Genomic DNA, 24,088 nt, shown 5'->3' with positions numbered 1-24,088 from the left:
ATCCCTCTCCACCTCCCCCCCCCCCCCCAAAAAAAAAAAAAAAAAAAAGAAATTAAAGAAGTCAAAAGTAACAAAGGAATACACGGTATCTTGGCTTAGGATAAAAGTGATTGCAACCACAGAGGTATAGATATATTTTAACTTGCCTAGGTAGAGAATACCTATAGAATTTTTGAAGCATTATTAGAAAAAAATTCTAGACGATTTTTAGGCAGTGTGGTCTTAGAAACCTTGCAAGTTTTTTTAAAAAGTAGAAACTAATGCTCTAATTCTCTACTGATTCTCATCTAGTACTTCCTAGGGTTTAACAGTGTGATTCAAACAATTCCACCCGGGCAGTTACTCGTCTATTCCAGTCAAACTATCAGAAGAGCTGATGTCATAAATCCACACTAATTTCCATTAACTGTAGTTACAAAGAACAAATGTTCATTAATATAATTAACGCAATTACTGTGGATGTACTGTAAACACATTTTGTCCTACTGTCTGCTGTATTGGTTTTTGGACATTTCAAATATTCCTGATAAAGAAGATAAAATAAAATACTTTTGTTCTATATTAGGCTTCACATAACATTCTGAGTATGAGGTTAAAATGATACAGAATCAACATGCTGCATGTTTTCAAAAGCTAGATTTATTGAGGCAACCTGTGAGGGATTGTCATGTCACTGACTGTTTAAAGTCAATAATGTATTTTAAAAAATGTATGGACTATGTTAATACACTCCATTTCAATCACATTTACTTAGACACGAGGTACTCCTTAATTCATTGAAGTCCTATGGCCTACATTGTGCCACATATGAGACTCGATTACAGTGTTTCTTCTGGCTTTATGACATATGAATCCATTAATATCTGAAGAATTAAGCAGTTTTATGTCTGGTAGTTAAAGACTTGTGTGACTGCATTAAAGGAGGCTGAAAAGTTACCATATTTCAATGTAAAATTCTTTCTAATGAACTCTTTACGTAAGTAAAGATAATAAATAGAGTCTTCAGAAAGATGAAACCTTCAGTGCACCTTCCCAAGTTACTTAGCTTGGGAACTGACTAATTCGGAAGATTAATGGAACCAGTTGTTCCTAGTAGCAATTTGCCTCTATCGGGAGAGAATCAATATTCATAAAGCAATTTCTGTTATGATACGTTGATAACCCTAGCTTTATCATGAGTAAATATTTCAATTGCTTGATTAGTTTTTCACTGCATATTTGTCTTTACATTGAATTTTTCTATACTCTCAAATCACCTTATTAAAAAAATACTTATTCAAGCAAATTACTAGCAATTTACTCTATTTAAAAAAAAAATAAAAATTATACCCTAATGATTTATATTAAAAATACTGGAAACGCAAAACACTTAGCTAAGTGAAAAATTTAGTCCATGTTTTGTATAGTATTTCTTCAACTGATATTTCCAGAGAAGTTGTATGCAATGAAACCTTGACAAACTAAAACTTCATTTCCTTCATCAAGTATGATTCTTCCCCCTACTCCCAAATGCTTAAATGTTTTAAATGGAAACGCTTTGTTACCATACAGCCCGCAGGTGGCAACAAATTTCAGCTGAATAAACTCCAGTATATTCTTCCTGTTCAAGGCTCAGCCATGCTCCATAACAAATACACTACTGTAGTGAAATAATACAGCAAATAATCCATCTCCATTAGTCCCTTCTGGTAACAGGAGGGTGGAATAAGGGTCTGAGTCATTCTACTATTTCTTTTCCCCCCACTTCCTCATCTAAGCACAGTCTGTCATCCTTTTCCTATTAAAAAAAAAAAACAAAACCAACCAACCAAACAAAAAAAACCCCACAACAACAACAACAAAAAAAAACCCAATAAACAAACCCAAACTCCAAAAGAAGAAATCAACTAAATATAAACAGTAAAATGCTCAGTCACAGGGAAAATCATAATAAACTTCTTTTGTTTTTTCTCTCTGCCATCAATCATTCCCTTTTAAATCATTGTCTTTATAGATTGGTTGTTGTTCAGAGCCATGACCAATATTTATGCCTGTGAAGTATTTAGTACACTTATTAGTAACAAAAAAATAGATAAATAAAATAATCCTGCATCATTTAATGAATTGCTGGGGAAAGGTAACTTATCAGATCAGATTATTCTTGTCTAAACTTGGACATCTGCATTTAGATGATTAAGTGTGACTGAATACCTACACTTCCATTACATTAAGTGGAGACCTGGTTGTACGGTCATCAGCTCATCTGAAAACAAACTTTAATACTTGAGCCGCTCAGTATTTATTCAACCCTTGATTTTACTCACTGAATTGATTATGTTTCCAATGACCATAATGGGAACTTAGACACCTACCTCATATCTTCCCACCTAGAATGTAGACACCTAAAGTTAGAGAAGATGAATGTTGTACCAAGGCTATTACTTGCGTACAGTGGTATTTTATCAGTTTTTCCGCCGCACCACAGTCCAGCTGGAGAATTTTGAGCTGAGACTGCTTGACTAAAAGCTCCTCCTGTACATGGCAGTTTTTCCTGTGTCTGACCAATCTCTTCTTCTATTTTTTCTATGTGATTTTCATGGTTTTTAAGCTTAAACATATAATTTAGATGAAAAAGCTTTCCTGCCATATCTTTATGTCTACTTCTACAAGTATCCAATTTAAACAAACATTTTATTATATTGTTCCATCCATCTCAATCCCTTTCATCCCTGCTTACTAATTACAGGAATGAAAATTATGAACAATCAAACTACATTATTTTTCACACAGTTGTGTCAATTTAAAAGTGAAAATAAATAAATAAACAAACAAACAAAAAACCATTCCTCTCTATAAATACACATGCAAGAGAACGGGAGGCAGAAACAACTAGTTTTCTTGAAGTTTACTTGGCCTTATCAATAGAAAATTAATTTAATCCAAATCTCCAGAGCAGGCAAAAAAATCACCGTGGATCAAAACAGAATGCAAATATTGCCAGATTGTGTGCATTTTTTTCTCTTCAGTAAACACGAAGTAGCCTATTCTCTTTTTCACTGAAAGAAAAACAAAAAAAGTCATTGCAATTCTTTTCCACAGACTCTCAGTCCATTCACAGAGACAGTTGTTGTAGAGTAGCTGGTTCTTGTGAGTTCACATGCTCATTTGCTTTCTGTTATAACTTTGTGGTCTTCATATCACTTTATTCAAACAGTATTCATTTTTTATCTTTGCTGATACCTAAGGCAACACACTTCACTATTCTTTGCTCCAAAATCCCTATATATAAAAATCTATCTTATACCCAACAAATACACATATAAACACACACATATACATATGAAATTATAGTATTTTAAAATTTAAATTAAATTACATGTCCTTAGCAAAATATGAAATTTCTGAATGCAAAGTACTAGATAGGATTTAGTTGTTGCTATTACCACAACTATTATTCATGTGTTCTTTAAAATTTGTAGATTTTTTTTTTCATACAGAAATATCATTAGGAATTAAATAATGCAACTACTTGACTCAGTCCAAACTGAAAGTAATTGTGAAGTTCTATAGAAGTATCGCACAAAGTAATGAACCATTAGAACTTTCTTTTCATGAACAAAAGATAAGAGCAAACAGTATTTTCAAGAATATTACTGCAAATCCCTCACAGTTGAATGTTTCCTAAATAAAAATAGCACTTCCTGTAGGTATTTTTCTTTTTAAGGTTTTGTACCAGTGTTGTATGTCTTTACACGTTACTAAAACTTATAAATTTTTAACACTACATATTGGGCAGACAGAGATATTTATAGGAGCAAGGCCTTTAAAGATTAATTTGTCACTTTCTTGAAGAGTTTCTGAAAGTAGGTCTGAGTAGAATAACAATTATAAACTTTCTATAATTCACATTTTTAGAGATTTCAACACATTAACTGGTACAAATTCAAAATGGGATGATGCCAATCCTTCTTCCTGCAGTAGTAAGAAAAAGATTTTTCCAGCTTTTTGTATACTGTATATTTATGTGTTATGTAATCTGGAAAGTGTATTTTACAATTAGGAGTGTTGATGAGCACCATCAATTGATCTGTATTATAAATAACTATTGCCTTCCCCCAAAAAAATCATGACTAAATAAAGTAATTGGTTTTTTTAAGGTTTCCATGGAAAAGTGATGCTTTCATAGTACCTTGAGTTCATAGATTTAGAAAATAAATTTTTTCTTTATCCCAAATTCTGTTGACTCTGCACAGGACAAGACAAGACAGAAGGTCATCTATACTTCAGCATTGACAAAAGATACTTCTATTTCTCCACCTAAACAGTCTTGCAGCCCATGTAAGCAAGATAAGCAGGTCCAGAAGACCATAAAATTCAGCATGGATGGCCTGTTGTAGAAAACCATATCCTTTTTTGCCCAGTACAGAGGACGTTAAGGATCTGAAAAAGAAGAAACTCAAAGACAAGTAATTCAGATCAAATTTACAGTTCTTAGTATTCTAGGGAGTTTCTTTAGAAATAAGTCCCAACTAAATAAGTCCACAGGTCCCAACTCATCTAGATGACACTGGTTACCTTAAGTGAAAAAATAGTGTTATGTCAGTTAAATCTATAGGCAAACAGCATGCTATAACTTTTCAAACTTCGTCTGGATTCTGTAAGGTTATAACTTAACACAGATGAACTTCTGTATTTTTCCTGACAAGCTGTGTGCTTATCTGAGATTTCTTATTAGCTTCTTTTCTGGCAAAGAGTACTTCAAAATGATCTCCAAAAATGCTTTTCCCACAAGTGTGAAGGCTTACCAGTTCCTTAAAGTAGAGGTCAGCATCAATTTATTATTCCGTCCAAGCAAAAAGTGACAGTGGATGAAGTATCTCAATACTTCTTATGGAAGAGAAATGTCCTTCCCACTTCTTGGACTATTTTAATAATAAAGATATATCTTACTCAGAGACCAGGCAGTCACTATGTTCCTCTTCTTACAGTGACAAAATAAACTGGTGGTAAAAAACAAATATTAGGTGTATGAGTCAGTATTTTTAACTACTCTGTAAAAATTAATGTATGTTATGATAAACTTATGGAATCGTTATTTGCCTTCCTACATATTGTTCTACCTCAGTATTCGAAAACACAATTGGAAATGAAATCTACAGAAAGCTATTTCTCTGGAAATACTTAATAGCTCTTAAGCAAATATGCCAGGAGAAACGGTGGCCTATTGTATAACTAAGGTTAGTTCCCTGCCATACTTCTAATCTCATAGGTTTCAGTGTTGGAGCGTGCATTCCATATATGCAAACTCAGGATCATTTAACTTGCGCTGTATGTGTCTTTATACAAACCCACTTCATTCTTCAGAGTATCCAGATCCTCATCAGAGGCCCTTATCCCAAAAAACATCAGGTGCATGGAATAAGAGAATGATTGTGGGATCTATATGGGGAAAAGCTTCTTAAAGCTGTCATTATCAAGAAAATAAGTATTTCATATTCTTCATTACTGGCAACTGCCTGGTGATTACCCTTCCAAAGCCTGTCTCCAAAAATGCAGGGAAATTTTGTCAAGTTAGGCATTTGTTTTAAAAATTGTCATAATAGACTACTGATCATCATATCTGAACACACTCCCAATGTTTGTTCCTAAGCATACCTGAAAAAGGAACCCTTTAAAAGCATACTTCAGGGGCTGTCTAAGTCTTATTAGAATATTTCCTAGCTTGCCAGGAAATAGATGGCCTGTTCAACTTGTAAGAACAGCCATATAGTGTAAAACATACACTTAAATACTTTGTGAAGAAAGAGTTTATCTCCAAGTATCACAGAGTCAACAGCTACATGACAAAATATATTTTTGTTATTAAGTTAGGTTAAGGTAACAGAAAGAGTATTGTCTAAGGCTTTCTTTAGGCTACCTTTCCCTTTCTGGACTTAGCTTAACTAATGAGTCCACTACCATGACTGGTAGAATGTAAGCAATCACAGTATCACTGAGCGTATGAAAATGTTAAGCCAGTTCTTCTAAATATCTGATGTGGTCTTCCTGAATGTATTTCTCCTTATGAAAAAACGTGAACGTGGATTTAGCTACTATGACAAATATTGCTTACACTGTGCAGTGATGTATATGTCACCCAAACAGGAAATGCCCAAAATATATTGGTTGAGTAGCAAATAGATAATCAAACTTGTGTTCCATGAATGCCAAGAAATACTAGATGTAAATCTCAGTAAAGAAAGAGCTGTGAAATGGTTATAATGCACAGGCCAACTTTTAGAAACACGGAAACAAGACGATGAGGAAAAAACAGCTAACGTCTGGCAGATCAAGGAGATACCTCCGACCAACATAATAGTTGGACTCAATAGCTTTCAGTAAAAGATATTAGAGAGATGGGAAGAGTGAGAAGCCCATAGGAAAAATGCTTTCAGTGAAGTAGGAGAATATGTGAGAAAGTGATTCAGCTGTTGTAGTCGTCATCCCCTAGTTTTTGGGAAGCAAATGTAAATTCTTTCTTATTTCTCAGTGAGTCAACAAACTTCTGGTAATTATACTTAAATCTGGCAACAGGAAAAGTGGAAAGACTATGAACCACTTTTTTTTTTTCCTAAGAATGAAAAAAACACCCTCAGAAAATTTACTGTTATGGGGACTTATTGATCCATGGGGAGCTGATGTTTCTGGACACCAAGTGTTAATAGTCAGCTAGGGAGACAGTTACAGATGAAAGGCGTTCTCATCCGAAATGGTAAGTGATGGATGAATATTGGGGTAATAATGGTCAACTATAGTCAGAAGTGAAGAAAACACCCTATGGAAATTCTAAAAACAAGAAGTATTTTTCCTTTTAGAGATTTATCTGGTTGATTTGGCTAAATAGACTTTTGGTTAGATTTAAAACAATTTTTATGACCTTGCATAAGAAATTCTTTGACAGTAAGATCTACTGATCATATTTTGCAAACAAAAAAAAAACCCAGACAAACAAAGCCACTCACAGAAATTGCATTCATACTTGGTGGGAACTGAAGGAACTACTATTAACAATAGTCTACGATACTGTCTACCACAGAACATTTAAGTCTGATGAGAAATCTATCATGACAAGGATGAAGTTAATATTGTCATGTCCTACAATAAAAGTTTCTACTTCAAAATATTCTAGTGGGTTTTGGAGATCTTTTAGAGGCTTTAAGAGGAGTCCAGATGCAACCCAGGGGGTTACCGGATTTAGAAAAAGAACATGTATTGCCATTATGAGCTCTGACAACTGAAATATCCATCTTAAAGGGAGCCTCAAATGGACATAAGTCAATTAACTTCAAATAAAAGCTTAAATAAACGGAACCATGGCCTTCTCTTAAGCCTCCTCTTGGTTTTAGAAGAAGGTACTGGCTGTTATATGTTGTAAGCATATATGCACCAGCTTGCACACTTGGAACTGAGAAACAGGGCTCACACGCTGGCACAACTGAAAAGAGAGCATAAACATAGCCTCTGATGTTCAGCACAATGGTGTTTGAGTGTTTCATAAATATCAACATCCCGTGATGTGAGAACATAGTTCTATTATTATTTTACAGACTGGCAGTTAAGAGAAAAGTTTTGGGGACATGGGGTAAAAGAAGATAAGGAGGATCACATAAAGCAAAAAATAAAAAGTGAAATTGTTTTCTATCAGAATGCTCATTTGTGTTAAGTGAGAACACAGATTAATTTGTGTTTTAGTTTGAAGCAGTTTGAACCAACGCAATTCCATGATATTCTGAGAGGTATTATGCGCTCAGTCTCACTTGCTGAGTCTTCCCCTCTTCACGGTCAATTTTAGCAGTTATTGAGTCAAAGAGAGACAGAAAAAAAACTTGTATGTGCTTGGGCACTATTGTCCTCCCCTGCAATGTGGATGACCTTGGCTCAAATCCCCAGTCAGAAAAAGGACAAAACTGAACCTTATTTTCTCCTATCTTTTGTTAATGCATCTGTGTAAAGATCTTTAAATGTTCAAAGCAAATTGTCATTGGCTACATTTGTACTTGGGAAATCTCAGTCTGATACAGATCAGATGGCAGAATCTCACATTGGATATTCAGAAAAGTTTAGATGCAGGATCTTGCTAGATTTCAGTGGGAGAGGCCAGGAAAATATTTAATTCTCCAGCTCAGTATTCAACTGTCTTCATCACATGACTACATTTTTTTTTCCCCTAGAGTTTTCTTTTTAATCAACCATACAACTTCCTACTCTAACAACACAGGAGGAAAGAGTCCTGCAGGCAACCTACATCCGTGTATGTCCTTGTTCAATTCCTTGATCATTTCCTTTCCTGTGGTGCTAAGCAAGGACCAAGGTAAATGACAGAATTTTCATGTACAAATAAGACATTTCCATAAATTGTAACAAAAGCTGCTGATCTGAAGTCACAAAGATCTTCCTTTTTTTTTCTTTTTTTTCTTTTTTTTTTTTTTTAATCTAGTAATCATGGAGGATGAAGAGAAAAAGATTAACTTTGAAATAATACTTTATATTTACCTTCACAACTGTTTGGCTCTGAAAAAATATTGTCCAAATTAAAAAACTAAACAAAACAGAACTTAGGCTACTTGTCAGTTTGTGTTAATCACATGCACAGAACCACAGGTTTAAAAACTTTTGAGTATTCTTAGGGCAGTCATAACCTATTTTTCTTTTCTTAGTATGCTGCATCCTTTAAATATATGCTTCATTTCTTTGTCATCTGGCTCTGTCCCATGTTGGAATTGCTCCCTGCTGTTAATTAGAGGTGACTATGATTTGATTAATCTCAAACATGTGTTATATATACACAATATGGAAAACTGTATTTTATATTTTTCTACTTAAAACATGCTTGAATGTAATGGAAATAAGCCAAACATTTTTTAATGACTCAGGACCTAATCTTATCACAATGAACAATATGGATATGATCAAAATAAGACATTCTAATCCATTTGAAGTGTTAAAAGTTCGCAGAAATATGCACTAATCATGTACAGTGTTTCTCAATATAATACAAACAGAATTTTAAATACATGAATGCATACCATCTGAGCATCATTGCTATGTGTAAATCTTAAGTTGTCCAGCTCTCTCTTCATTTCCACAAAGTTTTGTCTCAGTCTGACAATTTGCTTTTCCTGGTCCCATATTGTTGGCATGATTCCTACGAAGACTTTTTTTGAAGACACGACTCACGTTTGTCAGACCCAAGGAGCTAGCAGTCAACAATGCCTATAACATTTCCATATTATTTTATATAGCTCTTGGTCTTGAAAGGTCTTTAGTAACTATAGTACAAATGCAAGTTCATACATTAGGACAGGATTATTCATATGCTTCAATTAAATTTTGAAGTTAGTAATTAAACAGTTATATAAGAAAAGTTTCCTATATAAGAAAAGTTTCCTGTATAAGGAAAGTTAAGTGTATGATTAAATGTTTTCTGGGTTTCTAAGCATCTTTAAAGATCACTCCTCAATAGAAAAGTTTTGAATACTCTATGTCACATTAGTGCAAGTGCCTATGCATTTCTGTGCAAAGTGTATAAAGTACTATGCGTATTATCAAAAGTTCTTGAAGAGATTTCCTCAGGCTATTCAAAAGAGATTATTTTAAATAAGTTAAACAAGTTAAATCTAACAATTTTAATTTTAAAAAATTACTGTAAGCATCCCAAAGGAAAAGCATGCTATATGGCCCTCCAAGTTCCTAATGAATGCAAATAGGCTGACCTTTCTGTGACAACTATGAATATTGTTTCACAATTTTGCCATTGAAATTGCTGTAATCAGCAATTCATACAGCAAATATTGAGCCAATATTAGTTGTAAATAACTATTTATTACAAGAAAGTGTATTGTATAGTTACCATAGTGAACAAAGTTTATGATTTTAGGAATCAGCTCCTCTAATGTATTTTGTCGAATAAGGCCTTAAAAAAAAAAGAATCCCCTGTTACTTATATACAAAAAAAAGTACTTTGTATATTTTTTTAAATAGTCCAGGTTTAATTCTCCTTTTCTTATTGTTTAAAATACAAATACCTTCAAACATTGAATTATTACTTTCAAACAATAACACCTTTTTTATACATAGGGCAGTGAACCTGAAATGAAGATTACAGTAAAAAAAAAAAAAAAAAAAAGCTGGATTCTGCATTTAAAAGGAACAATATATCTAAGGAAATTCAATATTTCTCATGCAATGATATAATAAAACTGTGAATGAATGCAACAAATATGAAACAATGAGCTACTGTAGTACTACTACATCTAGTATTTCTTTCTCATAAATACTTTTCTAACAGTGCCAGAAAAATTAATGTCTAAATGAAAGCTATTACACATTTTTAATATCTATTTTAAAATGAAAAGCCTATAAAGGTTTAGGAGGAATTGAAATTTGGAGCACTTGCAATAGATCACTCTAGTTTCTACAAAACTTTAAAAATGTCTATGAAAATGCTCTTTAGAACAGATTTGAAGAAATAGTACTTCCATTAAACATGCTAATTACAGATGCACGTTGAACTCAGAAAAAGCAACAGAATCCAAAAAAACAAAACAATAAAATGTTTTGCTTTATCATTTCTATTCAGAAAAAATCTTGAAATACATATGGCTGGAAAGTACCAGCCTCAACTGAGTAGTATATTAATTAATATGCTTAAGTCTCCTTGATTTGAAGATAGAAGTTATTAAATTCTTAGAAGTGATTTCACTAAAATTATTAGCTCTCTTTGTCCTATTTTCATGTTTTGCAGTAACTAAATTTCTGATTTAATAAGCTTTCAATGCTCCAAGATCATAATAGAATATCAACTAATGTCATGTTCGTATAATATGTGTGATATTTTAAAAGAACAGTCCTTTCTTGATGACATTTCCTCAAGATCTCTACTCTCATACTTGTAATTCTTTCATGTTCAGAATGAATCCCTGCTACATCTCACTCAATATTGATCTTCAAGGCATTTCTCCCAATCCTTTTCCCAGTGTGGTCACTGAACAGTATAAAAGTTCAATAGGAAGATCAGCTGCTCATCCACTTTTTGCTAAAGCAATTTGTATTATGGATTTATTTTAGCAGTCTACAGTGGCAGTTGCTGTTTTTACTATTTAAATGCTTTGATTATCTGACCTTGCTTACTTTATCTTTTTAAGTGCTGTGCATGGGCTTTAAAGCTGATCAATAAATGGGGATTCCTCCACCACATTATGTTGAAATCAATCCTGATTCAGACTATTTGTATTTCACTCTTATGAGTCCATCTGTCTTTCTTAATTTTATATTCTCTTTTCTTAAATAATTTTGCCTGCCACTGCAAATGCCTACTGTCAGGTAGATTTCCGTTGCAATCAATTCAACTTTTCCCAGTAGTAACTATAGTGTCTGGGAAGACACAATTGTATAGGATGATATCCTATACCTGGACAGTCATCTCTTATATTATTTATTTTATTGTTTGATTTATTTAAGTATTTCTGTCATAGGTACTGTGAAAGTCAATAAACACAATTTTCACTTAATTCAGTCTTCGTTTTTCCAGTAATATTTAGAAAACAAAGGGTTCGTGAACTTCTTAACTATAGTTTGTAGTTTTATGTTTATAGCTTTATGTCCTCTGCATTAAAATGAAACTAAACAGTACAAGCTTATTAAAATTGTTCGGATTTTCAATTTCTGAGAGAAACAGATAAAGCAACAGAGCCAACCAGCCTTCAGCTATGTCACAGTAAACCTTAGAATTCTCCAATCAAATTCAAGAACTATAACTAGTCCTGAATTTTTGCAGTGTAAAAAATTGCACTCTGAGAAACATTTTGTTATGTATGTTATCTTGTTTATTTAATATAGATAAACTTTTTAAATATTTCAAGTTTTTTAACTTCTTACAGATTTTAAAGTTTATCTTTCTTAATTCATAATACAAAGGTTATCAGATCTGTAAGAAGTCTTAGCACGGATATGTCAAAATAGAAAAGGAAAAAGAAACTGAATATAAAATCTAACATTGCAGTTAACATGCTGAGGATGTAGGGAATTATCTACCTACAACATATAAAACTTACTGAATTACTACTTTGATCTCATTTAAGCATCTCCACAAATGTTCAGAAAAGGAAATGCCATTTCCCCTTTCTTTAACTAAATCACATACACACAAAAACATTAATTTGGATTTACATTAAATTAATCTGAATTAAAATACAGTGAGTCACTTCACTGATTTCCTGTAAAGCTTACATCATAATTCACTTGTTAACTTCTATAATAAAGCATCACAACTACAAAACAAAATCACGAGCGACACAATATTAAAACAGTTTTCATCTTCAATCTTGCAAACTTGTGAACAGCCTTTCACATGTTTATAAGGTAATTGGTTTCGTGAAACAGCTGACATTCATATATGTTTGAAAGACTGAGGCCTAGAATGCCATTAAGATCTGATACTACTTTACTTAGCTTGCTAGATAATACATTATTTTGCAATGCATAAAAAGAAACTTACCCACTTCTTCAAATTTTCTAGTTGTTACCTGGGATTATTTCTGATTATTCCAAGTTATTCCAGGTCCAGTGGACACTGAGGCCTTGAGAAGCTGCTGTTCTTCCTCTTTCTTTGATGCTGTTATTCATCCTTTAAAGTTCTCCACACTTTTCCTGACTTTTTAAGAGAATTATTCCATCATAAGTTTGGCAATGGTAAACAAAGTGAATTTACAATAGCTGAGAGCATTTCTGCCTCAGTTGTAGCTCCATATGGTGCACACCATGATGTCTCCGACTGGAGGGGAAGGACAAAAGGGGACATGACCACAAACATCTTAAACATTTATATTATTAGAAGACATTAATATTAACTTCAAAAAAATGGGATGACAGAGATTTAAATCATATTAGCATCAGTGATGATGGTAGTGAGTATTTGGCCTATTTTGTGAAAGTCATTAAGCTTGTGTTAAAAACATAGTCGATGTGAAAGTAAGCACATAAACTATCTAATAATAAACAGTCAATAAATGAAGGAAAATGGATCAGAATTTTTGCTGGCAATTGTCTATGCACGTGAAAGAGAAATGGCTAGTAACTGAAAAAAGCAGCAGCAAATATGCAACAGTTCCTTGCACAATGGCCCAATGCCATTTTTGTTCTTTTCTGGAAATTAATAATTTCAGAAATGCAAAGTAATGGTTCCTAAGTTTGCCTCCTTAAGACTTCAGTAAATACACATATATTTTTTCAATGATTGATTAGTAGTTGTACAGAAATCCTGCCCTCTCGGTATTTTTATAAAGAATTTTAGTTAATGCAGGATGTCACTCCTGAAAACAAAGCATTTTTTACTGATAATTCATTTCAGATTTCCAGGCGAGCATTTTGCCTTGTCCTTTTAAAATTCCACTAACTAATAAAAGCACCTATTTCGTTATGGGGTAAATTCCTTTAAGTACTTCTGGAACTTGTGGGTGTAAGGAGGAGGGTTGCTTTTGCCACAATCTTAGCCACTTAGAAAATAAAAATGAAAATGCAAAGGAGGATAAGAATAACTAGAAGGTATTACACAATAGCATCCAGTATATGGTGGGGGGAGGGTTCAACTTACGCAATACTTACTAACATCACTTGTGAAGATTTTTCATTTTATTGTGACAGCAGAGGGGAAATTTAGAAGAATTCAGTGCGCCAAATATTATTCATTTCTGCAGAGCACAGCTTAAAAAAGACAAGTCCATACTGTTTCCCTCAGGTGGGTAAATGTTAAGAGAGAAGAATCCAAGTTTCATGATGCAGCAACACAAAGCTGGGAAGTGAAAATTATGTTGCAGCAGAGTCCTGAAAATATGACTGTAAAAGTTAATCAATAAAATGTCTATTCCTGTCTATTCACTAGAGGCCCCAGCTGCATAGCTTCACACAATCGATACTACAAATTATTACGATTTCCAGGTTCCCACTGGACATTCCGAACAAATCTTTCAAGTGTAACAGGCTTATATTGGGGGGGGGGGGGTGGGGAGGGCAGGCAGGGAAGTGGTGATGGTGTATCTGTTACCTTAAGTTTATTTCATCCAGTATAAGTATACAACAAACAAAGCTTGTGACTTCTAAAAACTTTCAGTTCTTTCCCTCTGAAATACATGCATTTTGGGCACCCAGTGAAACCAGCACAAAATCTTTTTTTTTATTATTTTAAAACTAAATATTTTTATTCTGGTAAACTAATGAATGTAATTGACCTTTTATTGTTTTTAAATCCCAGTCAACCATTTCCTTTTTTTACCACTTCCAGGAAAAATAACTTTTATTGTACGATTTCATAATAAGGAAATAAAAGCATACAGATATGGAATTTTCCCCTCAAAGGCCCCACAACAGCTACATCAGAAGATCGGCTCTCCGTGTAGTTTTAACTGGCCAATTTATGCTGCACTGCATTTTTCTTTGTACGGTCCTATGCGTTCGCCTTGATTCCAGCTGCATTTGCCAGATTCACTAAGTAGGAAGGTAGGTAAAGTCCGGGACTGTATGACTTTGAATAAGTCATCACCAAAGGGATGCTACTTTACAACACATGCAGTACCCTGCCTAGTTACTGAACATAACCCTTATGACATTCCCTGTCCCAGAAGACCCAGGGGACAGAGATCCATTGTTCTTTCTGTCTCCCAAGGAACAGAAGAGAGCAGATACCGACTGGCACAGAATGACTGTTTCCAGGTACACAGTAAAATGTTGTTTTAAAGGGGATTTTCAATATTTAAAAATCTCCTCCAACTTTGTTTTTCAGTTTTTAGCTTTATTAGTACAACTTTATTAAAAATATTGTTTTAAATCTGCAGCTTTAATTTTTCAGATCCAACAAATACTTAGCTGACTGTGATCCTGCAGTAATGAGTCAGAGTAATTTTAAAAAGCAATGGTAGCACAGATTTAAGGTTAAAACTTAAACCTAATTTTGATAATCAATAGAGCTACAAAAAGATTCCTCTCACTCAAAGTTTGTTATGCTCATGTGCTAAAGTAACTAACTTCCAAAGCCACTGAACAAATGTAGAAAATAGAAGAGAAAAAGATAGTTTAGTTAATAATTTTTGCACGTTAACAGATTCATTCAACTTTTTTTGTTCACAAAAAATATAACAAAAGTCCCTTTGAAAGTCCTCTAATTATCATCATCTGGCCTTCTATTTCAACGTTGGTGAAACTCATTTCACTGAACTTTTGCAAAATTCCTGCTCTCTCAAAAGATGTATTTCACCACACAATCGATCAGTTACAGCTGGGAGTTTCAATCCCCCCCACCTCTACCACTATCTCACACCAAGTTACCACAATCAGTGGTCCTAGAAGTTTGTAACCTTTTTATTTTCAAAGAAGTAGCTACAAGAATTGGCATAACATGGCATTTTGGCAACTGAGGAATCACTTGAAGTGGTTAAGAAAACCCGCTGTGGCAAAAGATTCAAGATAGGTTAAGAAAGTAAATCAGTGATACTGTTCTCCCTAGAGAAGTAGTAGTAATATCTTTAGAGATATAACTACAGGTTGAAAACCACCAAGCTATTTTATTTAAAGAAATGAAGACACATTACTGAAGACAATGTTTTTTCCATGAGGCTTTTCCCAGTCTTCAGCAGAAAAAAACAACTTAAAACATTTGAACTACAGAAAAGTATGAAGTTCCAGTCTAAAAGTAATTTACACAGAGCATACATTATCATATTTTCATTTTAGACGCATGATGTTTATTGCCTCTGAACTTAGCAAACCTACTGTCAGAGGAGATTTGTTGAGATATTCTTTGATGCTTGCCACAAATCTGAGATAAAACATTTAGCTTTAAATGTTCAGTCCACCACCAAATGAATGGACTTTTTTTTGCAGCCAAGGTATCTTGCATAAAGTGCTCATCTGTGCTCTGCAATATTACAAAACAGCTTGATATTCTGTCTGTATACTTGTAAGATTGCTTAATATAACATAAATTTAGTAAGAAGAGAGCAACTGTTTCCATGCAAAAAGAATTAACTGGAGTAATTTTTACCATACTTTAAATCTTGACAAATCTGAACAATGAATCAGTTTGTGGCTCAATACAAAAATACAGTTAACATTAAGCTACTTTATAAAAGATAATTGTTGAACACTGGTACTTTTTAACTAAATCCCAGGAGTTAGGATTCAATGTAATAGATACTAAATCTGCCTGATAAGAGCAGAAGTACTTTTTTCAGTGTAAACTCTTCTAAAGTATACAGTATGCCTTTTTTCTTTTCATTTACATGCCTTGCTGTTGTGACTAAAAGTTCAAACACCAAATTTCCTTTAATTTGGTAGTGTCTTGCTTAGAGGCAGCTTCTTTAATAAAAAAAGAAAGACAATAAGACCCATATGTAACCTTTGGTCTCTAAAAAGAGGAAAATGAGAATACCATTAATAGATATGTAATAAATAATTACACATACTGTTCTACTGCAACACTACAGAATATTTATAATCTCAAAAGTAAAACAGAACACTAATAATAGTATTTTTTCAACATTCAATTTCTTACATATAGAATAGGTTTTAAAGCGTACATTAATCAATCATTTAGATTTAACAGTTTATTCAATAGAGTTATAGAACACATTTACACTACATCTTACCTGAGAGAAATGATTAATACAGTACATATTAAAAGGATTTACTGTTGACTTTAATGTCTTCTGTTTCTCGAATACTGAAAAAGCAGTAACTCACTTGTAATCACTAATTTCTTCTTCAGAAGCTATAATATGTTCTCTCAGGGTCTTCAGCTCTGTCTGTGATTTTCTACTGTTCTGTTCTTGGCGAACTGTTTCTGCTATTTGCTCACTTAGCTGCTCTTGAGTTGCTTTCAAGCTGGATTCCATTAGAAGAAGTTTTTCATCTTGACTGGCAAGTTCTTGGGCTGAAAGATAAAAAAAAAAAAAAAGCATTACATTTTAAACCCAAGCCGAGTGATATTTTTGTTTTAAATGTAGTGCAGTGCAATCCTCTGTAAGAGCTGAACAAATACTGTTTTCAGGAAAAGAGCATCATTCAGTTCCCAAATCTTGAGAGGAAAATACACCACAAATATATTAATAGCTGGCTTAAGTCTCTCTCATTTTACTCCAGTAAACTGAAATAGAGAAACTGGGATTCAATATTCTGCAAACATTTAAACTGCTACCAAATCTTACTGCACATACACACATTCTGTATTTAGTTCATTCGAAAGCAAACACCTATTGCCTTCATATTTTGCAATGTGAGTCAATCTAGAATTCAAAATCACGGTTTTGAAAAGATAGCAGCTTTTCTACCATTTCACAATCATAACGTATACAATTTAAGCTCAAAGTCTTCAATTTCACTAAGATTTTCCATGAATTACAGAGCACATACATAGTAAAACCCCGTTCTTTTCCAAGGTCATCCAATAGATGGCAATCTTTCCTTAGACCAAAAGAAACCATAGCTGTACACTGCCAGCTCTCTCAGAAAAATAAGTGATTTAAGACAAAGACATTTTTCCTTTGTTCTTTGTTGACCATTTTCCTAAAAGATATATGTACATAGGTTTTAATTTAAATATTTGACCCTCAGCATGTGCATGCAGGAGTTTGTGCGAGTGTGCAGATGTACACGTACCTGAGCAGAGAGAAATCCACACACATGTATTTGTTTTTATACTCTTTCATAAATAATGGCTTCAAACATATAGGCACATTTAGTTACCAGGTTTAAGATATCGTGGAATAAAGCTAATCACTAAAACAAGTGCTTCACAACAAGCATTTTCTAGCATGCATTCCCTTCATTACGCAGTATTCAAATTATTTTGAAATTTGATACCAGAAAATTTAAGAAATTAAGAAGCTTTTAGTGATAGCAGTTCAGTAAGTATCATAACAGAGGAGTTCACAGGATCATAAATAAAACCCCCTTTTTTTTAACGTGCTGTAGTACAATATTAAAGAGTGATAAGTGCGCCAGGCTTCAATGAAGTCGGAAAACAGTATTTTCCAGGCTTAGATGGATAGAATCCTTTAAAGAAAAACATTTGTGCTCTGCATTTATTGTCTTTAATGTCCAACAACGTTCACCATATGCACAGGATCTAAATTCAGCTACCATATCTACCTTTATGAATTCAGAATATCCAGAAGATCAATTTCTTTATATGAAAAATTGCTTTATTCTTTTCTCGTTGACAGGAACAGAACCCCACTTTTCACAAAACACGACAACAGTCACCATTTCTGCAAGTAAAAAGTACCGTATATAAACTGTTTAACTGTGTGCCTTAGGAAGGTACACAGCTAACATCAGCAACAAACAGTACATATCACCCACAGCTCGTCTTTACTGAGTATCTCTGTGAACTAATGAGTTAAATGGTTATTAATGTCAACACGTGTTTAAAAAAAAGTACAGCCTAATAAACAGTTTATAACAGATTTTCTTTCACATCTAAAAAATGAGCAATTTTGTTATACACAAGCCTTAGCTGCCATCATTCAATAAGAAATATAATATATTACAAAATTCTACTTGCCAGTGCATTTTGGCCCTATTTCTGCAATACATTTGTGCACAACCTTCCTGTGGTAGATAGTCTCATTGAAATCAATACGAATACTTATTTGAATAATGTCAAATATCTGTGCACTCCTAGTACTGGATCTGGGTTTGAAATCAGAAGAAGGGTGACTATTTTACATGCAATGCTTACCTCTTCCATTTAAAGTTTTTCAGCTGTTGATTTTTTTTATGTAGAAGACAATCCTTTGTATGACAAATGAAGTTTATTCAAATTTCAGGACGTATTAAGTAAGTCACAGTCGATTTTATTTGAAATAGCATTGTCTGTATTATCCTGAAAAGGATCGTTAACAACACCTTAAAAGTTCTTAGAAGTAGTTTAGAGGTGTGATCTGTTGTGTGGAGATGGAATTATCTTCCAAAATTTATTTTATTTATATCGGTTTTGATTCGTAAACAGACCCAACGATGCATATTTTGTAATTGGCATACCTATCTATAGATACAAAAGGCGATTTAGTCGCTATTTTTAATAGTCTGTTTTAACTCACAACGTCCTGGTAAAAAAGGGTTAAATTATTTTAAGTTTACCTATGCCTTGGACTTGAGCCTTGGTTGATCCCAAGCCAGAGGCGCTAGCAGCTGCATGCTTTATTTACAATCCCTTTGTCAGACTTACAACTGCCCCAGGCTATAACATAGTGTACCTAATGTTCAAACTGGCAGGTAATCTTATGTCAAACATACTTCTTTGATTTAAAGTGATCAATAGATTCTTGTAAAGAGGTAATTTCTCTGATGTTTCCACCTTGCCTTTCTTACAGGTGATTCACACAAAAGCCTGCTTATATGATGTACGAACAATAAACAGAAAGCTATAATCATGTTTTTTCAGATGTTTCCGGTGCACAACGATTTTGGATCAATACCCTGTGTAATACAATTATCTGCAATGATCTGGTTGTATTGAAAAAGAATTTGCAGCAGACCTCTAGGGGGTTTTATCCAGAAACACGTATCTGGCAATGTTGTGAATAGTGGAAGAGAAAATTAAGGGGTTGACACAGGCTGTCTATTATGTTCCAAATGACTTCATTAATATTTTATTTGGTAAAAGTAGTATATTTCAAGCTCTACTATACTTTGACTTCAAAATATTAATAATGCAATTTCCTTGTTGCATTTGCTTATTTTGAAAACTACTTCTCGCACAGATGTTCAGTGTAAAAGCCAGAAGCACCAACCAAAAATTATTTAAAGCAGTTTATTCCCCATAATCGGATGATTGTTTGGATTTTGTATCTTATTTTGCTTTTGTGGACACCATTCTCTTGAAAAAAAAAATCTATATTCATTAGTGCACTACTCCTAAAGCTGTTAACTTATCTATACTGGGGATTAATCATACAGCTTTAAAAAGTCACCTAAAATATTAACAATGATATCAAACTTGTTAAGTTCAAATTACACCTTGCATTGCCAGTGAATGAGCAGGTGTTCTGGGACAGAAATAGATGTTTCACCAAATTAATACAAAGATTATAGAACAGAAATAGAAACTGGGGAGAAAAAAAAAATCAGTTGTGTTTATTTAGTTTTGATGAAGTCGCAGTCTACAGCTGTAAATTTACCCTAAAGCTGAACAGGGAACCTTTTATATTCCTTTGATTACAACAATCATATGCCCATATGATTGAAAATTCTATTCCATTAGACTGCGCCAAATTCACATTTCCGTAATATTACTATTTTTGTACGTTATTACCTGTCTTTCTGCACTGCTTATGCACACCCTGCAGTTCCTGATTTAGCTGCTGATTCTCAGTTCTCAGTATGGTGGTTTCTGTCTCCGTCTGATTCTTTTCTTTCTGTGTGTCCTGGATACTGGCTTTCAGTTTCTTGACCACACTGTCAAGGTGCTCCACCTCAGCCACTTTTGCTTTGATACCTTCCCTTGCCTGCAGGAAATCAGCTTCCGACTTTCTCAGAAGGTCATCTCTTTTGCGTATTGCCTGTGAAGACAAAAAGCATTCCAATAGTGCCTTTTATGATGTACTTTTTATACTGCATCCTGCTATTTTGAGCTATAGGATACGTGAGATTATACAGCACCTCATTAGCAACTGGGTCAAGTACCCACATCTCCTCTAGGATCAAAAAGTTACGAGGACTTTAATTTAAAAAAGTCTGTTGAAGAAAAGATTCAGTATTACAATAAATACATCATTAATCAATACTTATAAGTTCAAAGGCAAGAAGAAATATTCCATGTAATTCTGAGAGAAAAGAGGGAAATGCAGTTTGATCTAAATGAATGCTTTTCCTTTAAAAAAAAAAAAAGGGAAAAGGTTTGATGAATAAAAAAAAAAAAAAGGAAGAGGGGGGGGGATATTTAACCTCTTGGTGCCAATTGCTGCAGAGCTCTTTCATTTGGCACTCAGGCAAATGCTGTAGGTTAATGCGGCCAGAGGGATATCCCAAAGCCATAGGAAAAAAGCTGCCACGCTACTTTTTTTTTTTTTCCCCTCTTTGTTTAAACTTTTTATCTGTGTAAAACTACGGTGTTTGGACTTTGTTTTGTTATTGTTTGAAGATGCCACGTACAACTCAGACTTTGCATTTAGAAGAGCCCTTTCTCTTAAGATACAGTGCCGTGGTTTTAATTTTTATCTACACAGTTTTTAAGTACATGCTGCAAGTTTATACGTATAAGTTTCATATCAATCACTATTGAGTATTCATGAGTGACTGTGCTTTATTGGCTTGATGCCACACCTTGATTCTCTATCATGCTCCATCATGCTTCTTTTAATCTGAATATTTAGTACTCTTTCATGTCTTAATTACAGCAAATTGCGCACAGTTGGCACCATTTCTTGAAATTAATCCCAGAGTACTTTGTTTCTGTCAAGCACAGTCAAAGCCTTAGAGAATAATAGTAAATGTTATTGCAGATCTAAATTTAAATGACTGTCTATGTATTTAACTTAAGCCTTTAATTATTCGTGCTGTAGTGTTTTTGGTTCAAATGTTAAACATTCTTTATTGAGAATGTAAAATTGTTTCAGACAGCTTGAAACCGACGATGTTAACATGACAACAATTATTTGTATTAACATATTTTTTCAGGTGTGTAAAACTTAATAGACAGCATATAATACCCTGCCACAGTAATATGTTTCCATTTCTTTCTGTTTATTCAGTAAATAATAAAAAGGTTCTAATTACGAGGAAGAGATTGTTGGAGGGTTAATTCCCTTCTGTTGTTCTTTTTTGTTTAACAAAAAAAAAAAGTTAGAAATTAAACAATCAACACTTCTTCCTCATTAGTTGATTTCTAGGCTGTCTGCAGACAGCCTATACCTTGTACATCTGTTTCTGAAGCCCGCTCAGAAAATTAGGGGGATGTTGGTTTTTATTATTTTCAGTATACTAGTAAAAAAAAGAAAAAGGCACTTAAAAAGGACAGAAATAATTAGAGCATCCTAAATGCTGTCATTGCTAATTGAAATTATGTATTTGGCAAAGTTCCCAAATAAGTACAAGTTATTTCTGCTCATTATGTAGTCCAGTGATACAGATATCATGCTGTTAATAAAACCCAAACCTTTTCACCTTGTGAACATTGTTTGTGCTGGAAGCATTCACACAGCAAGGTAAAAAGAGTAAATAAAACTCCTAGGCCTGTGTACCTTTTATCCCAAGAAAAAGTATGACGAGGTAGATTTCTGACATTGAAAATGAGTATGAATGGGATTTGCAGTTAAAACTGGCAAATAACATTTATAAAAATATCTACAAACCTAACAGAAGAAGTCATATTACTGTAGTCTTTTTATTTTTATCAGTATGCATTTTGACAGCATTGCTATCACAAACCCTAAGACATCTTGAATTTAGAGACAAACACCAGAGAAATACGCACTTACAAAATTTGCGATAAAGTATTTTTTCTCTAGAATTCATAACAAATATGTATGAAGTAGTGCACGCCCAGCTCCTTCACATTCTATTTTGCAATGTGATTTCTGAAGAGATAGCTGTTTTGCTCGTTCTCATAGCAAAAACATACCTGATCTTTTTGACTATAAAGTTTCCTGGCATCTGTAAGGTCTCTTTCAAGCTGTGTTATCTGCTGTTCTAGCTGAGCAAGTTCCACTTTGTGTTTCTGCTGGGAAGCTATTACATCCAGATGCAGTGACTGTAAGGTCCTGTCTAGTTTTTCAATTTCAAGGACAGACTTTTTCTTTTTTTTTTCCTGTTGGTCAAGTATATTAGCAGCTTCAGCTTTTTGTTCCTGTATGATCTGCTCACGTTCTTCAACTCTGGAGGATTTTTCATTGTATTGATTTTTCAACATCACAAGCTCATGTTTTAAATTAGAAATTATTGTACATTATACCAGATGTCCTGATTCAGTTATCTATCATTTAAGAAACATAAATTATAGCTCCATTTCCAGGTTTCAAATGCTGAACATGTCGCTACTTGTGATTTGTATTTTATTTTCAGTGAACAGAAATATTTAAAAAGATTTATTAAATTTATATGTAAAAGAAATTCCTCATTTTTAATCCTAAAAAGCAGAGTTATATCTTCTTTACCTGTAAAGACACAATTAGATAATAGTGCTATTATTCCAACTCCAGAAAGTCTATATAACTACTTGATTAATTTTATTTAATTCTGGCTGAGCTAGTTAAATTCTGTGATTCTGCAATATATTTACTTATCTTTACTAAAGATTCAAGTCCATAAAACTTTACACGAGATGTCCATGATTGGATTGGTATCTGCCAAATAAGACTGAAGTTGAAATACGACATTCTCTTCTTCAGAAATCTTTTAAAAGTACAGGACATATTCTGATACATATGATACATAAGATAAACCATTAATGAAATATGGTTAAAAAATAAAATTAAGGCTGTTGTTTTTTTTAAAAAAATGTCCTCCTTTTGAAGACAGAGAATTTTTTCCTTGAGCTTTTGAATTTTTAGACGTAATGTTTGTAGTAGTCTTTACGAATTCCTGTTTCTTAGGTCTTTTTTATGATCCCACTGTAATAAAGGCAGCTCTGTCAGCTGCTCAAATATTTTCAAATGTCTGGTTTTACTTACGTTCATTTTAATTTAGGTATTTGTGAGTATAGTTATAAGGATGTCAATGGTGTTCATTTTTAGTGGTTCGGTAGTCAACATGTCCAGTCAACATCATATAATAGCACAATATATAAAAGCTACGTATTTCAGAGAGAATAGAGCCGCAAAATAGGCACGCATATAAGCATAGTTGCAGATATTTCATTGTCACATTTAACCTTACTCCTAATCAAACTCTTCAGTTACTATGAATGTAAATAAGACTTTGAACGTCCCAGCTGTGGGGCTCCTTAGATAAGAAATAATATTTTTTTTCTCTAAATGATCAGAGATTAAATATTTAGAAGTACTGGTTTTATTTATTCTTCTTGCTTTTTTAATATTGATATTACTTAACTTTAACTTTCTCTAAAGTTTCTCTATAACTT

General features: G+C 33.4%; 1 protein-coding gene across 1 annotated transcript; it reads right to left on the bottom strand.

The window, feature by feature from the left end:
* Window positions 1–13,801: 13,801 nt before the first annotated feature.
* On the bottom strand, window positions 13,802–22,918 carry LOC134510874 (myosin heavy chain, striated muscle-like). The gene is made up of 4 exons (XM_063324089.1): window positions 22,631–22,918; window positions 20,324–20,570; window positions 16,656–16,939; window positions 13,802–13,851 (listed from the first exon to the last, which is right to left on the bottom strand). Exons 1-3 carry the CDS (start codon window positions 22,916–22,918, stop codon window positions 16,746–16,748), a joined length of 729 nt encoding a protein of 242 aa, XP_063180159.1. The 3' UTR covers window positions 13,802–13,851; window positions 16,656–16,745.
* Between the last annotated feature and the right edge of the window lie 1,170 nt (window positions 22,919–24,088).

This window comes from Chroicocephalus ridibundus, chromosome 2 (assembly GCF_963924245.1).
Source record: "Chroicocephalus ridibundus chromosome 2, bChrRid1.1, whole genome shotgun sequence".
Classification (NCBI taxonomy): Eukaryota; Metazoa; Chordata; class Aves; order Charadriiformes; family Laridae; genus Chroicocephalus; species Chroicocephalus ridibundus.
The sequence above is the reverse complement of the archived record's forward strand: the minus strand, read 5'-3'. Positions and strand labels throughout refer to the sequence as shown.